A 22,389-nucleotide genomic window follows, 5' to 3' on the forward strand; every position below is an offset into this window, starting at 1 on the left:
AAAGAACTACAAAGGTAATCATGGTAAAGACATGTTAAGGACTTTCCATCCATGCTCAGAATTAACACTTATGACATAAAGCGTTCAAAGAAAATATCTGTTCAATTCAATATTAAAATTCATTTACTTCATTCCACTCCATCCATTTTCTATCCTAGCTGACATTGGGCCGGACTGGTCGCCAGTTTGTCACAGAGCACATACAGACAAGCATTCGCACTCACATTTAAAACACCCCGAACTTAATAAACTTCAAAATGAATGCACTTGTCGCTTCCATGCAAGGGGTGTCATGAACAAAGTCCCCAGCAGCTGCCACTTTGACCTAAACTGTGTTAAATATGACAAGCATGTGGTGCGAAAGCATGGTTTATACAGTGCACCTCTGTTAAAACATCCGGTTGAGCTGACGTTTGACAGACAAGCACAAGCAGACCTTTATCCTGGTTTCAGATCAGGTTCTGGGATTCTTTTGAAACCTGCAAGGGCCACTAGGCGATGACCCTGTTGAGTTCATTGTGTCTCTTTTGTTGCCTTGTATGGCAACAGCAGCGACATCCAGAGGACATTGTGTTCACATGTAGAGTCATTGTCATTCACTTTTCTATAGGCAAAGGGGGAAAAATGATATTCAAATGGAAAATCTGAAAAAAATGTAGCTTCCAGGCGCACCAAGGCAAACTAATATACATGAAACAAGATTTTTGAGTTACTATAACACTGGATAATGTATCACAGTATATACTGTAAATACAACTGTTCAAATATTTGAGACTCAAAGAGTCCAATCAGAGTAATCTGATTGGGCATATAAATGAAATGTTGACTTTACCTGTTATTTTGTGTCTAACTAATAAAACCCTGTTAATTGCTCTGTACAATCAAACTCAGTTTGGAAGACGTCAGTTCATTATTTTTTTCTGTCAAAACTCACAGAATTTTAAGATGTTAGAAGATGAATAAGGGCAGAAAATTAATGTCAAATTTATGATATGAAATGAAAAATAAAACCAAAATGAGGGCACGATTAAAAAAAAATTCTTGCACTTACCAATCATACATTCAGAAGATTCTCCCTCAGTTGTCCTCGCTTTTAGGGCCGATGACTTGGAACAGAAAAAAATAATCCCTTGTCATTATATTACTTGGTCCTTGAACTATAACAAAACGTTGCTAGTATTGGCTTGAGACTGTGGGTGCAGTAGTACACAAATAGGCAATGATGCAGCTACGATGCTACAGTATGTCTTTAGTCACATTCAAGTTCTTATGCGACCAATTAAAGAGCTTCCCCAATGATAGGTGGCTTTTATTTCTAATCTTATTCTAATGGTATTGACACATTCTTACTTTTATTCATTTTATGGGGCATTTGTATACACACAGCAGTGAATTAAAACATTTATGGTTAGATTAGATTGTTAGTCGACCCAATCTAGTCGCATGACAAATATAGACAAGCATTCTCACTTACATTCACATCTTAATTGGAACATTTTCTGTCTTCTTTTCAATTAACCTAATATATAAATAAATAAATCCTACAAATTTAGAACTGTGATGCAGACTTGATATTTTTATAGGGCCACTCGCTTGCTGCTGGTGGATAGTTGGGGGCCCTGACACACACCACCAGATATTGGTCCATATCACTGACACAACTGGATATCCGTCAGGATTTGGGAGTCTTTTTTTCTGTCAATTATTTAATAACAATATGTATTTGCTGATGAATCATCCTGTTTTTTTTTCATTCTTTTGTCTACTAACACTAAATCGTTTTATTTATGAGGACAAACAGCGTATTAGATAGATACAGTAATTAGATTAGATGTCATAATTCCTCATCATTTCAGCATTCCAACTTTTGGTGACATTTGTTTGGCGGTAAGCATTGATGACGTACAAATGAGGCGACTAAAAAGAGAAGCCGGTAGTTTGACTCCACCCATTTTGAACGACGAGCGCCATCGAAGGCATTTTGCTCTCTTCGGCTGCGAAGATGATGCGGAAATGAACAAGTTGAGGCAACTTGACACACGCGTCGGGCCACTTTAGCCGTCTCGCTTCGACCGCCTCCGCTGGCTTTATCTAACCCTCTGCCCCCCTCCGAAAAAGTGAGTGAGTAAACTAACATGCCATGAAAAGACTTCCTAAATGTCCACTTAACAAGTTGAGTGCAATTACTGTACAACTCCGCCCCGCCAGTTTTAAGCAGCGCCGCACCCAGTTTAACATTGACACTTTTTTTGGGTGTGTTTTATAGATTTATTGCTGTGCATAAGCCTCGTGTTTTTATGGCTGCAATGTGTGATATCGGTTCTGCTTTTTTGTTTTTGCACCATCGGTCGTCGTCATAAATTTTTGCACCTGGAGCTGCTCACAACGACCGTATTGACACACGCCCTCTGCGTTTTAGCACCACTTTGTTGATACAAGTTGCATGCATGTCGATGGTGCATGTGTGTGCAGGTTTTTTGGTATATTCAAGTTCTGCAAAGCGTGTTGCCTGCCCATGGCGTTTGATTATGTTAAGCATGTAGTTTACACAGCAAACTGTCACAGTGTTGGACTCTTAAGTATACACTGTTTTTTTAGGTTTTCCCCCCAAATAAACAAGTAGCAGGCCAAAATGCACAACAGAGGACTGTGCGGCGAGTTATGGTTTAAACTCATATTCATATTTAGGTTGTGTTTTTAAAATATTAAAGGGCAATGCAACATATATACTGATGGTACATGTGTAAACACCTAACATCTTACATCAAACAAATAAAATGCAATATTTCACAAGAAGCATCACACAACTGCCTCTAACTTAAAAAAAACCAAAAAAAACACTCATATTGTCGTTTTAGACCCATTGCCATTTTAGACTATATAGAAGATAACTATCATCAATCAAGTAAATTAAACGTTCCTTTAAGGTAGTGCTGCAGCACAACCTGGTGTGTTGGCGCTAGAAATGAGACCGAATGTTTATTTCAGAATAATTGTGACCAAGATTGTCATTAAGGATTCACCGAGTCAAAGATCTAATACCCCACCTTCCTCCAGCGCTCTCGCACACTTTTCTCATGTAGCGTTCTAAAGGTGAGGCAAGACAACCTTGGCATACATAATGTTTACAACTTGTGAGCATGCATGATGCCAAGTCAAAACTTTCCAACAATTATAACCGCTTCTGAAATGTATAAATAGGCACCTGTGTGTGTGTGGAAATGTTTAGAAGTGTGTGGTTCAGTGTATTTTTTAATAGTTGTCGACGGATCTGAAAAGTCACTAATTTGGCAGCACTTGCAGTGCTTTTGTAAACGAGGTCGAAGCCATTTTGTTAATGCAAGTGGTGCACATCAGCAAGGATGCAATTTGCACAAAAAAAAAAAACTGGGAAAAAAAGTCCTGAATCTGTTTGCAGACAACTCAGCTTTTAAAGCTTTTATATTTGGACCGTCAACAGTTATGCAGAATCTTAACTGTTAGGCTGATTGATGCTTCCAAATTGCTGGTAGAGACTTCCATATGCAGTCATTCTTATAGTGGTTGAAACTGAGACTTTCATAGAACTCTGTCAATGCAGCTTTCATTTAGTTTCCTGTGACAGGAAGTCCGACCAGTGGAAGCGCGCGTTTACTCTGGCTGCTTGAGTCCTTTGCAAATTGTTGACTACGGTGGAAATTGGTAACCTCTTTAGTTAAAAGTAATGAGCTTGTTGTCATTTAAATCTCCATTTAGCTGGAGCCAACTTGAGAATTATATTATGGGTGGGAACTATTTAATGATTAAACAGTCGTTGACAGACAACAGATTAGGGATGTCGCACTCCCAATTATCAAAATGTATAATCACCTTCTCCTATTATGTAGACAATTGCCATTGTGTTTTATTGTTACTGTTTTGTTTTTTTTTAAACAATAAATTGAATTTGAAAATAGTGACAACAAAATATAAACACTCTTTTCGGGTTTGGCACAAAATCCTTGTAATGGCTGTAAATTGTGAAAAAAAAATTAAGTACATATATTCTGCCAACTCCATTTAGCAACAAACATGACACTTTATTTGCTTTAGTCAGCCGCAAATAATGATGTGGCAGGCCAGATCTGGCTCCTAGCGCTCAAGTTTGTCACCTGTTTATTAAACAGATGATAGAACAAATAGTAGTTTACAAACAAGATGAGACTAGACTTGTTTTGCTATACCAAACTCCTCAATACCAACAAAAAATATACTGTAGTTGTAGTTTTATGTCAGTCTATGGCTGTATCTACTTGCGTTGTACCACCTGTTACTGTGTAAACATTGCACGGGTAAGAAATAAAGTAGTTTATGCAGCCAGCAACTCACAATGGCCTTGGATACCTGAAGCTCTTTTTTTCTTGGAAAGCATAACCACAAGAATGGCTTTGAATTGTTTTGTTAGTTTTCGTTTTTTAGCCGGCTCATCTCAAAAGTAAGTAAGCAATTTCTGCGGTGCAAATTATCATGAGATTTAAAAATAAAAAAAAATAATTCATTGTTTAGTAGATAATTAGATCAAAGTTCACTTGCATAATATGCAAACATGTACGCACCGGAGACATGACGAATGTTGTCGCTTCCAGGCATAACAAAAGCCTTGCGTAATCCAACTAGTCTACCAGGTTAGTTTTTTAATTTCATGTTCTTAGAAAAAAAAAGTACATTGTTTTACATTAAGGATTACAATTGTCACGGGTGTGGTATGCACAGATATGATAATGCACCTTTGAGACATTGTTTTCAAAGTTTGGGGAACATACCGCCACCTTTTTGGTGCTGGAAAAGTTAATACACTTATGTCAATTACAGTAGTTGTCGCTATTTCCAAAATCAGGTTCTAAAAGAATTTTAGTAGCAACCAAGCTTTGATTCCAAGTGTAGCAACTCATTTTATGTGCCCGGCGTAACCACTGATGGTCGCTCATTGGTTGATCTGATTCCTCAGTGCTACGTTGTCGCAGCTTTCAAAGATACGCAGAAAATAAATGATTAAAAAAAATGACCATTCTTTTTTTCTTTTTTCTTTTTTAAATAAAATGAATCTTAAAAAAAAAAAAAGACCATTCTAACTGCAGTATGATACTCAAGCCACTCAGTGTAATAAATCCGATATTGTTTAATGTTAAATAGATTTACAGATTAATGAATTGCTTATATATATATATATATATATATATATATATATATATATATATATATATATATATATATATATATATATAAATAAAAATAAATGACATTAATCAAAATTAGGAGAAAGGGTGCTTTTTAGCATAACTCTTAATGCATTTGAATACATTTGAAATGTTAAGCATCAATAAATTAACAAAAATATTCTCTTTTAGCAAGAAAACAGCCAGAGAACATGAATAAAGTTACTTCTTCCAAACAAATGATCTCTGGAAAATGATCAACATAATCATGCAACAACTTCAAGTATGAGGATGCGTCGTTAGCAATTTGCACTAATTGCTAACAATTGACTTTGATTCACATCCAGATGGTGCTAAAGTGGCAGTTCAACTTTGTCCTCCAATACAGTATAGACGTGTTGTGAGATCATCCAAATGTGTTTCAATCAGTAACCGCGCCGCCACGTTATCCGGATTTTAGTTCGGTTCCAAACAACTGGGCAACGGCATATGCAAATTGTCTCGCACCCGCTCTAAGGTGGTTTCTCCGCCATCGGGCATGAGCTGATTCATAACGGTGCATTTTTGCTGTCTGTGGAAAGTTCCAAAAATGTGAGTCATAGGTGTTGGGAGAGGGAGAAACCTGTGGGAAGAGGGAGGCAAGGTGCGGCATTGGGAGAATCAGATAGGTAAAGGTGAAAGGTCGCTCTTGCCTGAACAAGGGGGATGGTGGGGATGATCTCGCAACCGCCCGCCCACTGCAGCAGCTCCTTACACCCGCCATCACCCAAACACATGAAACAAAGGAACATGAACATGGCAGACCTCAGGCTAGTCATGCGACATTCCAGTAAGATGATAGGGGGGGTGGGGGGTGGCGGTATAACAGTAAACTACTACTTCAGTACTGAGTGGTCGACGTCCTGGTTATGCAATTATATATATTTAATTTTGTTGAATACGCCTAAGACTTGTATTCACTTATTAGCTTTGACTTTCCTTGTATGGTTTGCAGCTGAGGTTATGTTGATTTTTCTTTTTTTTTCAGGGGGATGATTTTTATTGTTTAGTTTTTTAATATATATATATATATATATATATATATATATATATATTTATTTATTTATTTATATATATATATATATATATATTTATTTATTTATTTATTTTTATATATATATATATTTATTTATATTTATATATATATATTTATTTATATTTATATATATTTATTTATTTATATATATTTATTTATATATATATATACATATATATACTGTATTTCAATCTATAGAACAAAGACAATATTAACAAAAAATGTTATATTATACAATATATATTTTTTAAATATTATACAATATTTAGAAAAATAAACTACAAGTGTTACGCGTCCCATTCTTTAATTCAGTTAGCATTTCTCCCCTAAAATCAGCCTAAAAAATACATTTCTCAATAAATAATAATTAATAACAGATATTTGTAAAAAATCAAGTTATGTATGCATTTATTTGACTAAATAATCGGTTTATTATTCAATGACTTATACATTTTAAACTATGAAAATAAAATATTTTGTACGCAAGTATAACTTTTTTGGAAACCTCATCTACTGAAGTCCATTTTAAAATACAAATATGGCCACATAAAAAAAAAAATTGGTAGAGCTTTTTAACACTGAGCCTTTAAAAAAAAAAAAAAAGTTTAACTGCAGCAAACATGGCTTTTTCCAAACTTTCAACCTCTGTATTTTGAAGCATATTTATTATGTCTGTTTGGTAATTGTACAGCAGTGAACTGTTACATCATGTTAAATAAGTTATTATAAATTAAACTTTTCTCGTAGCGTCAAAGCGGCAGAAAAAGTTTTGATGACATTGAGTTGCGAACGGCGTCGAATGACACCAGCTTGTTACAGCTCGTTTCGACTTTGGCTCCATCCCCAGTAGCCTCAGGTTGCACCTTGATGCGTTTCGTCCTCCCACCGGCTTGATTTATTGAATTTTTGAAGTTGGTTAATTTCTTCTAGTGCGCATTCACCACATCAAACGTTATGTTTGTCATCCTTTACATCGATAACATTGCAAATTTTTTTAAAGTGAGAATTCAACGATGCTAATGATGTAATCATATATTCTGCAATTTATGACATGACATGAGAATTTCTTTCTTTCCAAAAAAAGTGATGATACATTTTTACATTTAAGTGTGCTATTTTTTTCTTCTTCATATTTTCGATGGATTTCTATTACTTAATCGTGTCCCATGAAACAACCAGTCACAACTTTATTGATCCAGTTTATAGATCCAGTCCAACAGCTAATTTTGTGACATCTGACTTTAAGTTCAAAGGTAACGCTCAGGCTTGTTATAGTTTGGCGTTGGTGTCGAGTTTGTCTGCATTATGAGTTGTCTAATATTTAGTTTTCCTCAACTCTCCACCGTTTATTTATGGAAATATTTTTAAATGAATACCCCATTGACAGTCAGTTAAAACTCAGAATATTGGATTGGACTCCTGTAAACGGATCTCATTGTATTCCTGTTAATTTCTGTAACTGTACAACTTTTGTCGTGAGTAACTCGTCCATAAATCCTCACTCTTTTTTTAAAATGTAGACTTTTATGCAAATGAGCCTGTTCCCAAGTCTAGCCTCAGGGTTAGGTGCTCTGAACCACCTGTTGCTTTGGTATGCACTTGAATTTGTTTTAATAAAGTCTTTTTTTCTTAGTGTGGTCCTTTTTCCACCTGGTTGTAATCCTTGTTCAGCACACTACAAGTATTTCACACGGTACAAACAACTGTGATCTGTGCAGCAAGTCCGAACCTGGCAGCAATATTGAACTCGTCGCACTAGCATGGAAAATGGCGCTGAATGTTTGCACTCTCTGCCTTATTGTATTTGGCGCACACTTGATTACGATGATAATTATTTGTGTGGCAGCATTTCAAAAGTCTTTTAAACTCCACGCCCAATGATGTGATTTGTACATTAGGTCATAGATAGGTTACTATCGCTGGAGATGGGGACGCAAAAAGTGTATCTGCGATGCATCTTGCCTCTGGAATTTGACTGCCTTCTGTGTGTCGTGGCTTATCTGGGTGGTGGCGGCAGCGGACCAAATGAGGTCATTGTGACGGATTTTATCGTTTTTGATCGGAATCGCCATTCTAGCCAACGCGATCATGTGATTGCCAAAGCTTAGTTGTTGTTTGTTTTTTTTTTTGCAGCATTCCTGACTGACCCAGAGTCTGTTCTCTGTTGTATCGACTTTCTCACACGTCATGGTCGTCTAACTCCTTTCCCGACAAGCTCACCAATCTAGAGCGGCGTGCTACTTGTGGCAGGTTACACTAACCAATCGGTTACTGGGGGGCGGGGGAGGGAATAAAACCCCAAAAAATTCCTTTACAATAATATGTTCTATGTAGCCCCACTGCGTTTGTGGAATGTAGCAAAAGCCACCCCGTTTTTCTTCATCTCACGGGGCGGGCATTTTGCTACTTGCTATCCACTAAAAATGACGTCACCGTCGCTTAGGTAACGACCAATCATGGCTCACCTGTTTTCTGAAGCTGAGCCGTGGTTGGTCAATTTCATTACCTCGGCCCTTGAGTATCGGTGATGTCAGTTTCATTCAATGATCTGTATACATTACTGGATAGCCGATAGCACATACACGCCCATGCAAGCCGTTGAAGCCACAGGGCGGCCATCTTACTCCCCCCATCTCGTGAGCAGACTACTGTATAAACTGTGCGTATATAGACAGATTGTAGGCTTAGTATAGGGGTGCGGGGGTGGGGGGGGGCCTGGTTGTTGGTCGACGTGGTGGTTAGTATTTTTCAACAAGTGGACGGTATGTGCTGCTTTAAACACCCCCTTTTTCTCTTATCACTCATTTCCTTAGACCCCAATATTAGATTTTTTAATTAAAAAATATACTGTATATACAAGTTAACGTAAACATCATTAAGCATATAATTTATACATGTATTTAAGGCAAGTTGTAAAATGCCTGAAGTCCTCTTGTTTATGTTATCGAATGCCGAGAAACGTGTCTTGGGAGTAGCAATATGGCGGCCTCGCAGCTTCAAAAGTCTTGGCCTATCCAGAGAGGCACGAGCTACCAGCTGTGTTTGCCATCTGGCACGGCTAAACATCCTGCCGTGGTGCAGATCCTCTCCAAACTCACTAATCATCTCCCCTGTGGCGGCAAATAAGACTTCTTATAAGCATTGTTATCGCTAAAGGTAACGAGGAGTAGCAACGCTGACAAAGAGCACAAGAAGCCAATGCTAAATGCTAATCGATAAGCTAAAATTTTTGTTTGCTAAAGTGCATTGCTTCATTACGGTGAAGGAAAAAATGGACATGTTTACACGAAAATGCAAAAATTCTAAGAGAAATGATCGGATTCTTTCTGGTAGATGTTAATAAGTAGTGGAGTACCTGTAGACATGAACAATCCGCCTAAAAATTGACAAGCGCGGGAAACACTAATATAAATTAGGCCGGCGCAAAGGTGTTTTAATACACTTTGATTTTTTTTGGGCAGTGACTACTCAAAGTCCTGCTCTTTCATAACTACCTTTAAACTAAACAACCATTATCGGCATTTCCGCTTTCGTTTTTAAGGTCGCCCGATTGACGAGGCGTTGGCCTCACGGGGCAAGATGACAATCATTTCTCAAATGTGGGCCGCTGCCACTCAACCACCAGCCACCTACCCACCTGTAAACCCGCACGCCTATGGGGCTTGCTTGAGTTGACAAGTCAAACCAGCCCAGTCGGTCGGTCTGTGCTCTAGAGCGCCGCTGCACTTTGTTTTAGTCAAGTCCAGCTGTTTATATGAAAGCTCCGTTTTTATTATTTTAAAGTTGTTACTGTATCAAGCATTAGTTAGCCAAGTCGAGTTTTTTTTTTCCCACACCTGCAAAATGATCCGCCTAAGTGACACTTGACGTTCTTGTGAATGAAATTCCTCTGTTTCCGTCTGCATTGTTCCCCATTTAATTTCTTCTACAGAGCAGTCACAAATGGAGGATGCTACTATTGCTATTATATTTTTTTTCCTTTTTTTTTTTTCTTGAGAGCTCAGTATTGTTCATTCGGTAATTTTACCGATTCGACATGTCATCATCATTGCTCTCTTTTAAAAAAATATATATTTTGTGTGTGCGTGAGTGTGTACTCATTAGTTCACCTAAAACCTATTAAAAATCCCATACCGTTCACCTAAACCGAATACTTTAGAATCCACCTAGAGTCGTGAGGTTGTCAGGAGACCCGAAGAAGGATCAAAGAGAAAAAAAAGGAAAGTGAAATCCAGCACCGACCAGACATCACCAACCAGAGTCTTTCGCCAACCCCAGAAACATCCAAATTCCAACAAATTAGGGAGACCTCAAGAGACCAAAGGAGAGACCGAGGGAAGGAAGGAAGGATAGGTGAAGCTACTATTGCTATTAGATGACATGACTACTACCGTTTAATATTTGAGCTCTGACAACACAAGGGTGTGGCGGCGGAAGTCAGATTTGAGAAGTCGCTCACCCGATGACGAGTAAAGCGGTGCTAAGCAAAAGAATTTGCGGCATTATTGTCATATCCAGCCGCGTAGTTGAACACCTGCTGTCATCAAGCTCGCCAGCCCGCGAGTAAACATCATGGTTGGTTGGTGGCAGCGCCCAGCTATGTTGTTGATTTTTCTGGCAAAGCAAATGTGTCTTGTGTGTGTGTTGGCAATGTTGCGAAGTCCAGCAATGAGGGAAATGCGTAATGTAAAAGCAAACAGGAAGAAAGGACTCACCCAATGAACTTATTCATGTATTAGATTTGTGCTGGTTTTAATTGTCATGTAATTGTTCAGTCTTTCTGATAGAAAACAGAAAACATGCATTAAGACGCTATGCTAGATTATTCCATGCGACCTCCATCTCCATTTGTCACGTGATCAGTGTTTTGTTAAATATGCATAATTTGTTAGGCGACGTTTAAAATACCCAGAAAATTCTAATTCATATACAATCGTAGGAAATACATTACAGCATGATTGAACATTCCTGCTTTTGTTATTCAACGCCATAAATGCCATTTTTAAGATCCACCAATGACAAAATCAAATTGCATGAAATAAAAGTTTAATTTGTTCTGCAGTCATGCTAAAAATTCATGATTTATTGCAAATCATCTTTCCATATTGAAATGAATGGAAATGCCATTAATCCGTTCCAAATTTTTATATATATATATTCTGGTTTGCATGCCTTGGCCATTGGGGGCAGTAAAGTCATACAAATCAGCACTACTTCAGTCGTTTATTGCTGGGGATAAAGAATCTATGCCAATGAGTTTTGTGATATTGTCTCTTTCCATGTGTTGCTACACAGACTTAACTAAGACAAAGCTATGTGGTTGTTTTAAAAACACTTTCTTTTAAACAGTAAACCTTCACTGGAAGTGGCTTTTTTTTTCTTATTGTACAAATGAGTTTAGAATCTCACTGCACCTCTATATTTGTATACATAAAATATTCCTATAAATGGAAAGTGTCTGGCTTGAAATATTTACAAAATTTTAGGAATTAACCTGAATATTTTCACTCTTTTGTGACCTTCCAGTTGAACCATTTTTTTTAGGGCTCCTCCGTGTTTAACTATTAAATGCATGCGTTCATTATGATCGCGGCAATGTCAAATTGCATAAATCTGCCTCTTTGCCCCCCCCCCCCCCCCAAAAAAAATGTTAATCTAAAATAAAGCCTTTCCGACCCACCGAAATTAAGCACCCCCCCTCCCCTTTTTTTCCCAAATTGCAGCCTTTGCTATTTGCAAACAACTTTCTACTAACACTTTGACGTCGATTTTGAATTCAATTTAATAGTTCCGCCCTAATACATAGAGCAAAAGCTGCAATCAAATAGAACAATGGCCGTCCTTCATGATAGCGGCTGCCACTGATTCCTCACGCGCGTCATCTGAATAATATTATCTTCCCACCCCCCTGGAGGGCAAGCAGGGCAACTTGAGAGCCAGGTTTCCATGTGAATATGTGCGTGTGTGGGGTGTGGCCAGGAGAGTCGTTGAGTGGTGGGAGGAGATGGGTTCGGGGGGGGGGGGGGGGGGTGTTGCACTGAAAGTCAGGCGGTGGTTTGAGACTAAGCAGTTTCATTTTGCATGATGTGTGTTTAAATAGCGTGGCCGGCGCCGTAAACTCCACACATCTCGCTCGCTCGCCTCCTTCTCAGCCTCTCTCCCTCCCTCTTGCGTTTCTGTGTCGATTATTCATCCAACCGGGGTGAGTCAGGGAGGGTGGAGATTCGTAGGACGGCAGTACCAGTCGCGTTTGTCGGTTGATTTTTTTTTCCTTCCCTCCCTCTGTTACACACACACTCTCTCTCTCTCTCTCTCATTCTCTCCCTCATCGCACTGCAGTTTCTACTCGCCACCACTCTTCTCTCCAAGAGAAGAGACTCCCGAAGAGGATTCTCTCAACGCTGGCGTTAGTTTTCCGAAGCTGGAAATTCCACTTTTTTCAGCAGGGTAAGTCATTCACTTGAGGTTGAACTCACTTTTTGTGCGCCCTCGTGCTTGAGCGGCGCTCTTATTTACTTTTTATTCGGTTTTCCCAAGTGGGTACTCCTGGTGCTGGAGGTTCAGTTTTATTCGGACTTTTCTCTAACAAACGGATGCTTCACTTTGTACTTTGGGTGTTTCTTTTTTTATTTATTTTTTACTATTAAATCCCGTGTCCTTGTTTGTTCATCATTAACTCTTCCCACCTTTTTTTTTCCATCCTGTGATTCATTGACTCAGAGCAGGAAGCACTCCACTTTGTCTCCTTCACTAGATGTAAACCAGCCACTTTGTTGTCAAGGCTCCGTTAAAACTAACCACGGTAAAGAATAATAATAATAATAATCTGTAACGCGACTATAATGTTGTTGTGTAGTTTTTCTGGTTGGGGCACTGAATGAAAATGCAACGGAGATCATGGGTGACAGTGTCATGCGGGTTGGAAAAAACGACATACTTTTTATAGACTCATCTTGCACTGTTAGGGAAGTTTCTGCGTTTCTTAAAGTTGGAGTTGCTGCCCAAAATGGGTTTCTTTTTATTGCGTCACCAATTGTCAGTACAGCTGGGTGTTCTTATCAATTAATTGATCGTTAAGAATTTGTTGGATTGTGTGCACTTGATTTGCCGACTAATCGTTTCTTAATGCAATTGCGGTAGTGGGGCGTGCACTACTTGGCTTAAAGCAGCAGATTCACTCGGTTTGCTTTCGAAGAACAGCACAACGTCAAGGATGGCAAATTGAGCGGCATCACACATCCTCCAAATTATAGATCAGACTATAATAAAGAAAATAGCTCATTTTGTCTATAGTGAAGGAAAATAATGTTGTCAAATTTAACTGGATTATTCATATTTAAGCACCTGATATAGTTTTTTTGTTTTTTAGGGGGGTGGGGGGTCCTTTTTGTGAACTAGTGGCTAAAAATCAGACTGGTCACACACTGGCAAAATATCCATCCTCAAATGTAACAAAAACACAAGCACTTTGAATGCCTGTTCGAAAAGGTATCCGCTAATGCTAGCTGAAAAACAGCCCAAATCCTTATGTCGGCTATCAGCAAATTTGCAAGTCACCTTTTATATAAAAAAATAATAATAATTACACCTACTGCGTAGAAAACAAAGACAAAGTGCTGGATGATCAGTAACCTCTTCACTGTGAAAATGTACAGTTAATGTGGCCAACAACTAGCTAAGACTTCATCCCGCGGACATGCTAGGAATCCTTTTACTCCTTCCCTGGCTCCTCCCCCTTACTCAATCATCCAATCACAGATCAGACGCCTTCACAGTCTCACAGACAGTCAGATATTACTCACTCTTGCAACGATCCATGTAAGATGGAATTCCTTCAGCATTTTAAAAGCATTTGGGTGAACTCAAAATTTCAAGGCAACAAACTTCGATAACATTTTAAATTAGGCAATTTAGCAAAAATATTTTGAAATACAAGTTTACGGCACGAATTGTCACTTGCATTGTCCTCCAATTAAAGCTGTAAGTAAAAACTTGCTTGCTTTGTTACGCTAACGTTGCCATAAATGTCAGAATGATTTAGCCCCCAAAAATATAGGTTGTGTTTTTTACATGTTTGAGTTTTACAAGTTCCAACTCGCTGTGGGGCCTTGAAGGTATCTGAATGTGATTTGCTGAACAATTCGGATGTGGGTTCTGTGCAACAGAGGATGGCGGGGAAAGTTCGTGAGTGAACGTTTGGAGAGGCGTACACGCACACACTGGCTGCAAGTTTTCATACGGCAATTAAACATATTTTGTAAGTTTGTGTCATTGTGGGAACATTTGGGTCTGTTGAGATGAATTGTAATTTTTATGTGCAAGTGCCGCTACCTTTTATAATTCAGTGTGTGAAAAACCATAATTTAAGGAGGTGAGGACAAAGTGGATGAAAGAACGATTGAATCGGTTGTCATTTGTCAATGGCAAGTTGTGTGGTTTTCATCCAGGTGCATACACGGAGGTTTGAATTTCAATTTCCTTCAACTTTGCTCTTTATCTGGGTCTCAGGTGACACGCATGTCGTTTCTCCATTTCCTTATGGTTGTCATGGTTGGGAGATTTTTACAGCTGATTTTTGAACTCAAATGGACGTGAGATCATTTCAGCCATGTAACAATGCTAAAGTAATAAGTGCAGTGCGAAGCAAATCTCATATAGCTGCTAAAAAGAAAAAAAAAAAGTCCAGTTAAGGGAGGAGCTTCACCTCCTTTTCTGCTAAACTACTATAGAGTATGTGTTTTCTCCACATTTCAACGTATAGGTGTGTTTCCCCCGACCAGATGGTGATTGGTCACCTGGTCGACTTAACTGTTGAGCATTTTTCCTCAGAACAAGACCTTGAAGTTTGCACTCAGCACAGACATGAGGGTGCACTTGCTGAAATGCGAGGCGCCCGCCCCAAATACCTCGCCGTTGCTCAAAATCAGCCGCAGCGTTTTGTGTAAGAGTTTTGTGAAATGTCATTTATCTGATGTTGTCATGCCACACGCCACCATCTGCGATAACGCTCGCACGAAACCGCCATCGAAATGACTTTTGACGAGTCAGCGTCTTAGTGTTTCTTAGTGTGTGGGTTCACTGTGTACAGGCAGGCTCGAATGTTTTGAAGATTTTTTTTTTTAAGTAGTTGGTCCAAAAGTGTTTTCTCTTTATATTGGTTAGATGGTCGTTTTGCTGCTCAAGTTTGAGAAACACTGATTTGGCAAAAGCACAAAAAGTAAATAATGTATAATTTCTTTTCAGGGATGATTGTGTAAACCAATTCCTTTAAATGCTAATTGTGAGGCAAATTGAATGTCCCTTTCTGCCTTTTGAGATTTCAACTATTTTGAATCCAAGTCATTTTTTTTTGGAACATATTTTTGTTTTGTTTGGATGTGGAACATTGGTAACTCTTGTTTTAATTTTGACAAAGTACAGTTGTCTTCCTAATTACCAGCTGTCATGTTGTCAATTTTTGCTTTTGGTTGTGAGGGAAAAAATCAAACTGTGGTGCCTTTTGATAAGCGTTCTTGTTCCCCGCTGAAATGAAAATAAATTAATTATTTTTGATAATTGATTAAGCATTTGGATTTTTACTCCTTGTTTTTTCTTTTTTTGGAGGGTCTAATTTTCAGCTTGCCAATAGGAATGATCTGATTTCTGTAATCCTCCATGAAATCAGACTGATTATCTTTGTGTTGAATCCAAATGAAACATTTGGTTTTACTTTGGAGAACAATGATCAACATTTTTGCCTCTTTTCTGACATGTTGCGGACCAAACCAGTAACTCATTTGTAATTTGTCAAGTAACTAAAGCAATTTAAAAAATGTATATATGTTTTTGAATAAAGGCATGGAAATTAAAACATTTTAAATCTGATTCATTGAATAATTGTCAGATTAAGCTATTGACAAAATAACCGTTATGTGCAGCCCTACTGTTTTGCATTGTTTGTTAGCGTTAAATTAACGACATTTCGAAAGGCTGTGTGTTTCTTTTAATTACATAATGTGTAATTCTTAGTTTTACATTTTGTTTGTCAATTAACTTTAGTGTTCACTCCCTTGCTTAAAATGTTATAGCGCCGCAACCGAGATGCTATTTAGCATTAAGCTAGCTGACTGATAGCTTAAGATATGTGTTGGTTTTTTTTTTTATCGGATACACAAAGTGTAATTCTGTTTGCTTAATATTTAGTTTGTCAGTTAACTTCCTTCAAAAATATTCACTCCCTTGCATAAAGGTTGTAGCGCCACATCATAGATGCTATTTATCTATTCAGAGTTAGCATTAAGCTAGCAGACTGAAACGTTAAGATGTGTGTTTGTTTTAGATACAAAAAGTGTAATTCTCTTTTATATTTAGTTTGACAGCAAACTTCAACTGATAGTGACAATAAACAGCTTAAAGTGGCTTTTTTTTGAAGAATTGTTCACGTTCTGCGAAAATCGCACTGCATGTTGTTGAAGCCACTTAGCCGCTCGTATCTCAAGGCACCACCGTACCGTCTTGTTCTCCTAACATTATGATGCCTAACGCGCCGGGGAAGTTCTTTGTATGGGATGCATTGCTTGTGGGCTTGTAAATTCCAAATCTCAAAACCGATCTCGGGTAAATACTTAACCCCTCCTTTGTTTGCGTTCCTTCGCGACAGCATATCAGCTTGTAATGATATTGGCTCAAGGAGGGCTGCTCTTGTGCGGGTCGGCCATTGTTGATTGTATATCAAACAATGGTGCTCTCTGGCTCCGCTTTCAAAGGAGAACATGCCCCGTTTGTCCTGTAGCCTTCAGGGTTTCTAATACTAGCAACATTCCTGTGTTTGCTCGCCATAGTTGTAGTCAAAGTCTCAAAGTGTGCGAGTAATGCTGCAGTTAAGTGTAAGCTTGCTGAGGACATTTTCCCCTCAATATTTGTACATTGGAATTGAAAAAAAAAAAAAAGGAATTGAGAGGTGAGGATGTAGTCAGGAGTGCTGCCTGGCCTCAGGGTGAGGAAAGCCCCTCCCACTTCTCCCGCGGCCCCTCCTCATCAGATGTCAGGCCATGTCGCATGAGCAGAGTCGGGCATCCTGGCATTTTCATTGGGGTTGTTTGGTATGTGGAAATACTTGGCTTGGGTCAAATTGTATTTTTGGTTTAGCTGATAAGGATTTGTCCCGAAACCAGCCTCCTTGCTTTGACGTGGTGATTGTTCCCTTTTGTACTAGTAACACGTTTAAGATTCTGGAAATTGTTGTCACTTCAGTGAGCTTACTGTTTAATTTCCTAATGTGTGTGGAAATCGCAGTGTTGGGTAATGATTAACCACGTTTAGTTTTTTTTTATGAGGCGTGAACTCGTGCAGACGGCTTAACATGTCATGTCGCAAGGTTCTGCAAAAGGAACGGAAGGAACGAGTGCAACAAATAAGCCCAATGTGGAACCGAAAAAAGCCAAACAATACGGTTCAAGTTTGGGTTTGTGGTACGATTTGCTGTATTTGACTTTGAGTTACAATGTCTTTTTTCCCCTCACTTTTTTTTTTTTTTTTTTTTTAGATAACTGGCCACGAAACGGCAAACATGCTGCAGGAGATGAAGGAGTTTGGCTCTCATGCCATGGATATCTATGACTACCTCGCCGCAGGAATTGGTCAGTCTTTTTCACTTTAAGTAACCGTTCACATGAAGATTATGATTTGTAGTCAAATGAGTCAAAATGAAGTGCACTACTTGGTTGCAACCAGTAGAGGTGCTCTTGATCCACTCAACTTGTTGTCTGAAGAAGACTATCAACCGTCTGCTTTTTATAACGTTGGCACTAAAACAGGAATTTAAAGCATTCAATATCGATTCCCACCATTAATATTTTAAGAAGGTAACCAATGAAATGTCCAATGTCCTCCAGATCCTCGACTGAAGAATCATTTCCTGATGCAGAGCCCTATTCCCATGACTGCCATTTTGCTGTGCTACCTGTTCTTTGTACTGTACCTGGGCCCTCGCATCATGGCCAATCGGAAGCCCTTCCAGCTGAAGGAGGCCATGATCGTCTATAACTTTGCGCTCGTTGCGCTATCGATTTACATCGTCTATGAGGTGAGTCCGCTTTTCTTCCTCAACCTTTTTCAAGCTGTGATTTGTCATTTCAACATGCGTTTTTTTTGTCGTTTTTAGTTCTTGATGTCTGGATGGGCCACGACGTATACTTGGCGATGCGACGCAATCGACGTGTCCAACAGCCCTCAAGCACTTAGAGTAAGTTTGGGGGGTTTTCCCTAAATCAGCCCGTAGATCGTTCAAAAGTTCAAAAGTTTTTTGTTTGTCAATAGTTGGGTTTCCATCCACCCATTTTTATTTGAATTTTCAAGAATTGAGAAAATAAAACTGAATGGAAACTAAAGAAATCCGAAAAAGGTCCCCCCCCCCCAAAAAAAAAGGCAAATTTTGTCTATGGACTGGATATTACGTCACACGTACGTTTGTAGTCCCAAAGCAATGTCGGACGATAAAGTAAGGTATGTTTGGGGGACGACGAAACAAGAATTAATTAAAGAAACGAATATTAATGCAATTTTAGATGGAAAACAGCAAAGTAAACCTTACGGTTGATCAAGAATTACAAAAGAAACCACGTCATCACACGGCGCAGTTACTTCCTGGTCTTCTTCTTCTTCTTTTAAATTACTGGTGGATCACATCTCTATGATGTATACCGCCCCCTACAGCGGCGGAGTCCCCTCTCAAATATTTGCAGAAGAAGAACAGATGTCATAAGTCACATTTCCATTTTGCGCATTTTCGGTAAATGTTCTTAAAAATTCAAAACTATTGGATGGAAACCTGATTACTGAAGGTTATTGTTGGCTGTTCACTGTTTAGTATTAGTGAGACAGCAGCTGCCATTTTACGTCTTGGTGTTTATTTTGGTAATATAGAAAATGTTGCCACAACAGATCATATCAACGATTGTGCAAAAGTCACATGGGGCATGAATGGAGCTGAGTAGACTTTAATGGAAGTGTCTTTTTTTCTTTTTTTCCTTCAGATGGTCGAGGTGGCCTGGCTGTTTTGGTTCTCCAAAATCATTGAGCTCATGGACACTGTAAGTCACACATTTGATTTGTAAACATGGTTTACAATTTGTGTCGAAAAGCTTATTTATTTGTATTTTTTTTTTTTTAATGATAGATCTTCTTCGTGTTGAGAAAAAAGAGCGGCCAGATCACCTTCCTCCACATCTTCCACCACTCTTTCATGCCCTGGACCTGGTGGTGGGGAGTTGGCTACGCTCCCGGTGAGTACACATGAACTTGGATGGCGCACGTGACCGCCGCCGTACCTGCATACCAGTCTTTTGCTATCTTGTCAAAGAGCCTTTGTCTTCACAGACTCTGGCCAGTGATAACTGTTTATAGTCTGATGGAAACCTGGTATGTCCGTTCACCATTTTGTTCAGGAAAAAAACAAAACTCTTTCACTTTGATTTAGTCCGTAGACCTTGTGTATGTTCTGGCAAGCATGTTTACATCCAGCGGTGCGCATCTTTATTTGAAATAATGGCTTCATATTGGGAACTAGAAGCTATCAGTTATGTTCCTTTCACATTCAAAAGTAGGGGTGGGAATCTTTGAATGATTTGATTCCGATTTTTGGGTCTGCGATTCGATTCAAAAGGATTTATTTGATTGACAATGATTTCTGCTTCAATCTATAGATGCGCAAGGAATTGCAAAGATCTACTCCAGCCTGACTCGCTAATGCTAATTAGCGCGCTCCTCGCGGCACTTTTATCGCTCAAAAGAACGTCTCCGCGCTGAAAAAAAAACACAAAACTTATTGGAATAACTTGATCGTGACTTTTTCCCCTCTACTCTCTAATGTGGCTACAACTTAACAGCGTATTATACCGCGTGGAACCACACTGCCCCTCAGTGGCCAAACTGGGTACAACATGAACAGCGCTCCAAATAAAGGCGCACGCAAACAAAGGCAAGACAGTATCAAATAATTTTAATAAAATCGATTTGAATGTAGCCTCACTTCACTGCCCTCCTCGTGTTGATGCCCAAAGATGTTTCTTTATATCCCATGATATGAAGTAGAGCGCTTTCCAATTCTTTTTTTATTTTTTATTTTTTTACTTTTTTTGCTCACCAGAGTTGAATAACAGTCCAAGAAAGTATAATAGTCTCCTTTTGTGGCAGTTTTGCGTGGGCAGGTGATCGGCCCCATGACGTTTGGGAAGGTGGCCTTATGTGATGTGTGTTTACGACTTCAGGTGGGATGGGATCCTTCCACGCGATGGTGAATTCTTGCGTCCACGTCATCATGTACTTCTACTACTTCCTCGCTGCGGCCGGACCTCGCTTCCAGAAGTTCTTGTGGTGGAAGAAATACATGACAGCCATTCAGCTCGTACGTCTTCAAGCTCTTCTTCTGCTTTGTCTTGGGTCTTTCTTTTTTCTTTTTCTTTTTGTCCTTTTGTTTTCTATTTTCTTCTAAATGTTTACATTTCCTTTATTTATTTATTTATTTTTTACCTTTTTTCTTTATTTTCTTTTTATGGTACTAATGCATCGGATTGATATGGTGTCTTTGTTTTTCTTTTTTGTTCTGTTTTTCCTTTTTTCCTTTTCTAATTTTACATAAATTTTTCCTTCCTTTTTGTAATTTTTTCCTTTTGCTTTTTTATAGTCGTTTTTATTTTATGTACTTTTTCCTTCTGTTTTCTTTTTTTCATAGTGTTTATTTTTTAACCTTTTTTTTCTTAGATTTTTTCTCTGTCCGTTTACTTTCTCCCATTCTGTTACCTTTTTGTCATTTTCCTCTTTTTAGATTTTACTTTTTTCCTTTGTTACAATTTGCCTTTTTGTTTTTCTTTGTTGTGCTTAACCTTTTTCTTTTTCACATTTTTTCTGCTTTTACTTTTTCTCAGTCTTTTTTCTTATTTCTTCTGTTTTCTACTTTCCTATTTTTTTACTTTTGACATTTTTTTTTGTTCATCTTTTTTCCTCTTTCACTTTTTCCCCAATTTTTGTTTTTTCTTTTCATTTTCCATTTTTGTCCTTTACCTTTTTTCTATACATTGCTGTTTTTCATTCTCATTGTTCTTTTTCTCATGCAATTTTTCTTTATCTTTTTCTTTTCCATCTTCTTTTTTTCCCGTCTTCATGTTTATCACCGTTTCACTTTCGCTCCTCATTCATTCGTCTTGCTCTCTTTCGCCGACAGACCCAGTTCGTCCTGGTATCCCTCCACGCGACTCAGTATTACTTCATGGACAGTTGCGACTTCCAGTTCCCCATCATCATCCATCTGGTGTGGATGTACGGCACCTTCTTCTTCGTGCTTTTCTCCAACTTCTGGGTGCAGGCGTACGTCAAGGGCAAGCGGCTACCCAAGCAGGGCAACGGCGCCCACGCAAACGCCTCCTCCGCCCCCGCCGTGCACGCCAACGGCAAGCGCCACGAGAACGGCGTCAAACACGGCACGGCCAACGGCACGAGCAACGGCTCGGCTCACCACGAAAACGGCAGCGCTCCCATGGGCAAGATGAAGAAGGCCTAGGGCGCCGAGAAGGAAACTCCCAGAAAGTATGACCTCGCGAAGCCGTCGCACGGGTTCCAAAGATGATTTTGGCTGCGTTTCTTGTCCTAATTTTTTAGTTTTGTATGTGAAACATGGGAGGGAGCAGAGTAAACGCGGTCCATGACTTCCACAAAGGGGGATTCCATATGTTGTTGGTTCGGTTGTCTCTCTCTGAGTTTTTTCGGGAAAGCACAATGTATGAAGAGAAGTTCACTGACATGCAAGTTTAGTTATCACACTGGTTGCCTTTGACTTGTTAAGACATATCACCCCTTTGTGGACAGATGACTTGATAAATGACTTGAAAATACTTTTATCTGTAAATAGTTTTACAACAAAATGACTAATTGTATTGGTAAGGCTTTCTACTTTCTAAACACTGTATTTAAAAAATAAAATGCCAATAAACCATGCTATAAATCGTGCTCTTTTATTTGTCTGTTTTTGGGTGAAATTTTGTGTGTGTGTGAGACGAGTGTGTGTAGCCATCATGTCATCATCACGCCAGAGTGTGATATTGTGCTGCGTTGCAACAAGGAAGAAAAGCATGCGCTTGTCTTGCGCCTCTCGCATGGTGTATGCGA

The 22,389-nt window shown here is 38.9% G+C and overlaps 1 protein-coding gene across 7 annotated transcripts; it reads left to right on the plus strand.

Moving 5' to 3' along the window:
• Positions 1-1,963: 1,963 nt before the first annotated feature.
• elovl1b (ELOVL fatty acid elongase 1b) lies at positions 1,964-22,230 on the plus strand. Of its 7 annotated transcripts, XM_077584284.1 has the most exons (10): positions 12,295-12,451; positions 12,589-12,696; positions 15,079-15,190; positions 17,774-17,867; positions 18,123-18,313; positions 18,392-18,472; positions 19,263-19,319; positions 19,406-19,511; positions 20,496-20,632; positions 21,449-22,230. In XM_077584284.1, the coding sequence occupies exons 4-10, from the start codon at positions 17,798-17,800 to the stop codon at positions 21,782-21,784; spliced, it is 978 nt and encodes a 325-aa protein (XP_077440410.1). In that variant the 5' UTR covers positions 12,295-12,451; positions 12,589-12,696; positions 15,079-15,190; positions 17,774-17,797; the 3' UTR covers positions 21,785-22,230. The 7 variants fall into 7 exon arrangements, with proteins under 7 accessions (XP_077440411.1, XP_077440407.1, XP_077440410.1 ...); XM_077584281.1 differs by lacking the exons at positions 12,295-12,451; positions 15,079-15,190 and adding an exon at positions 1,965-2,117; XM_077584280.1 differs by lacking the exon at positions 15,079-15,190 and having other exon boundaries at positions 12,296-12,451.
• The last annotated feature ends 159 nt before the right edge of the window (positions 22,231-22,389 follow it).

Source organism: Vanacampus margaritifer, chromosome 13, assembly GCF_051991255.1.
Source record: "Vanacampus margaritifer isolate UIUO_Vmar chromosome 13, RoL_Vmar_1.0, whole genome shotgun sequence".
Taxonomy (NCBI): Eukaryota; Metazoa; Chordata; class Actinopteri; order Syngnathiformes; family Syngnathidae; genus Vanacampus; species Vanacampus margaritifer.

Excerpts from the sequence above, each read along its gene's own strand:
- elovl1b (XM_077584285.1), top strand. The coding sequence starts at position 17,798 with ATGCTGCAGGAGATGAAGGAGTTTGGCTCTCATGCCATGGATATCTAT. Across the intron at positions 18,473-19,262 it reads ACAGCCCTCAAGCACTTAGA|ATGGTCGAGGTGGCCTGGCT; the intron begins GTAAGTTTGGGG and ends TTTTTCCTTCAG. Across the intron at positions 19,512-20,495 it reads GGGAGTTGGCTACGCTCCCG|GTGGGATGGGATCCTTCCAC; the intron begins GTGAGTACACAT and ends TTACGACTTCAG.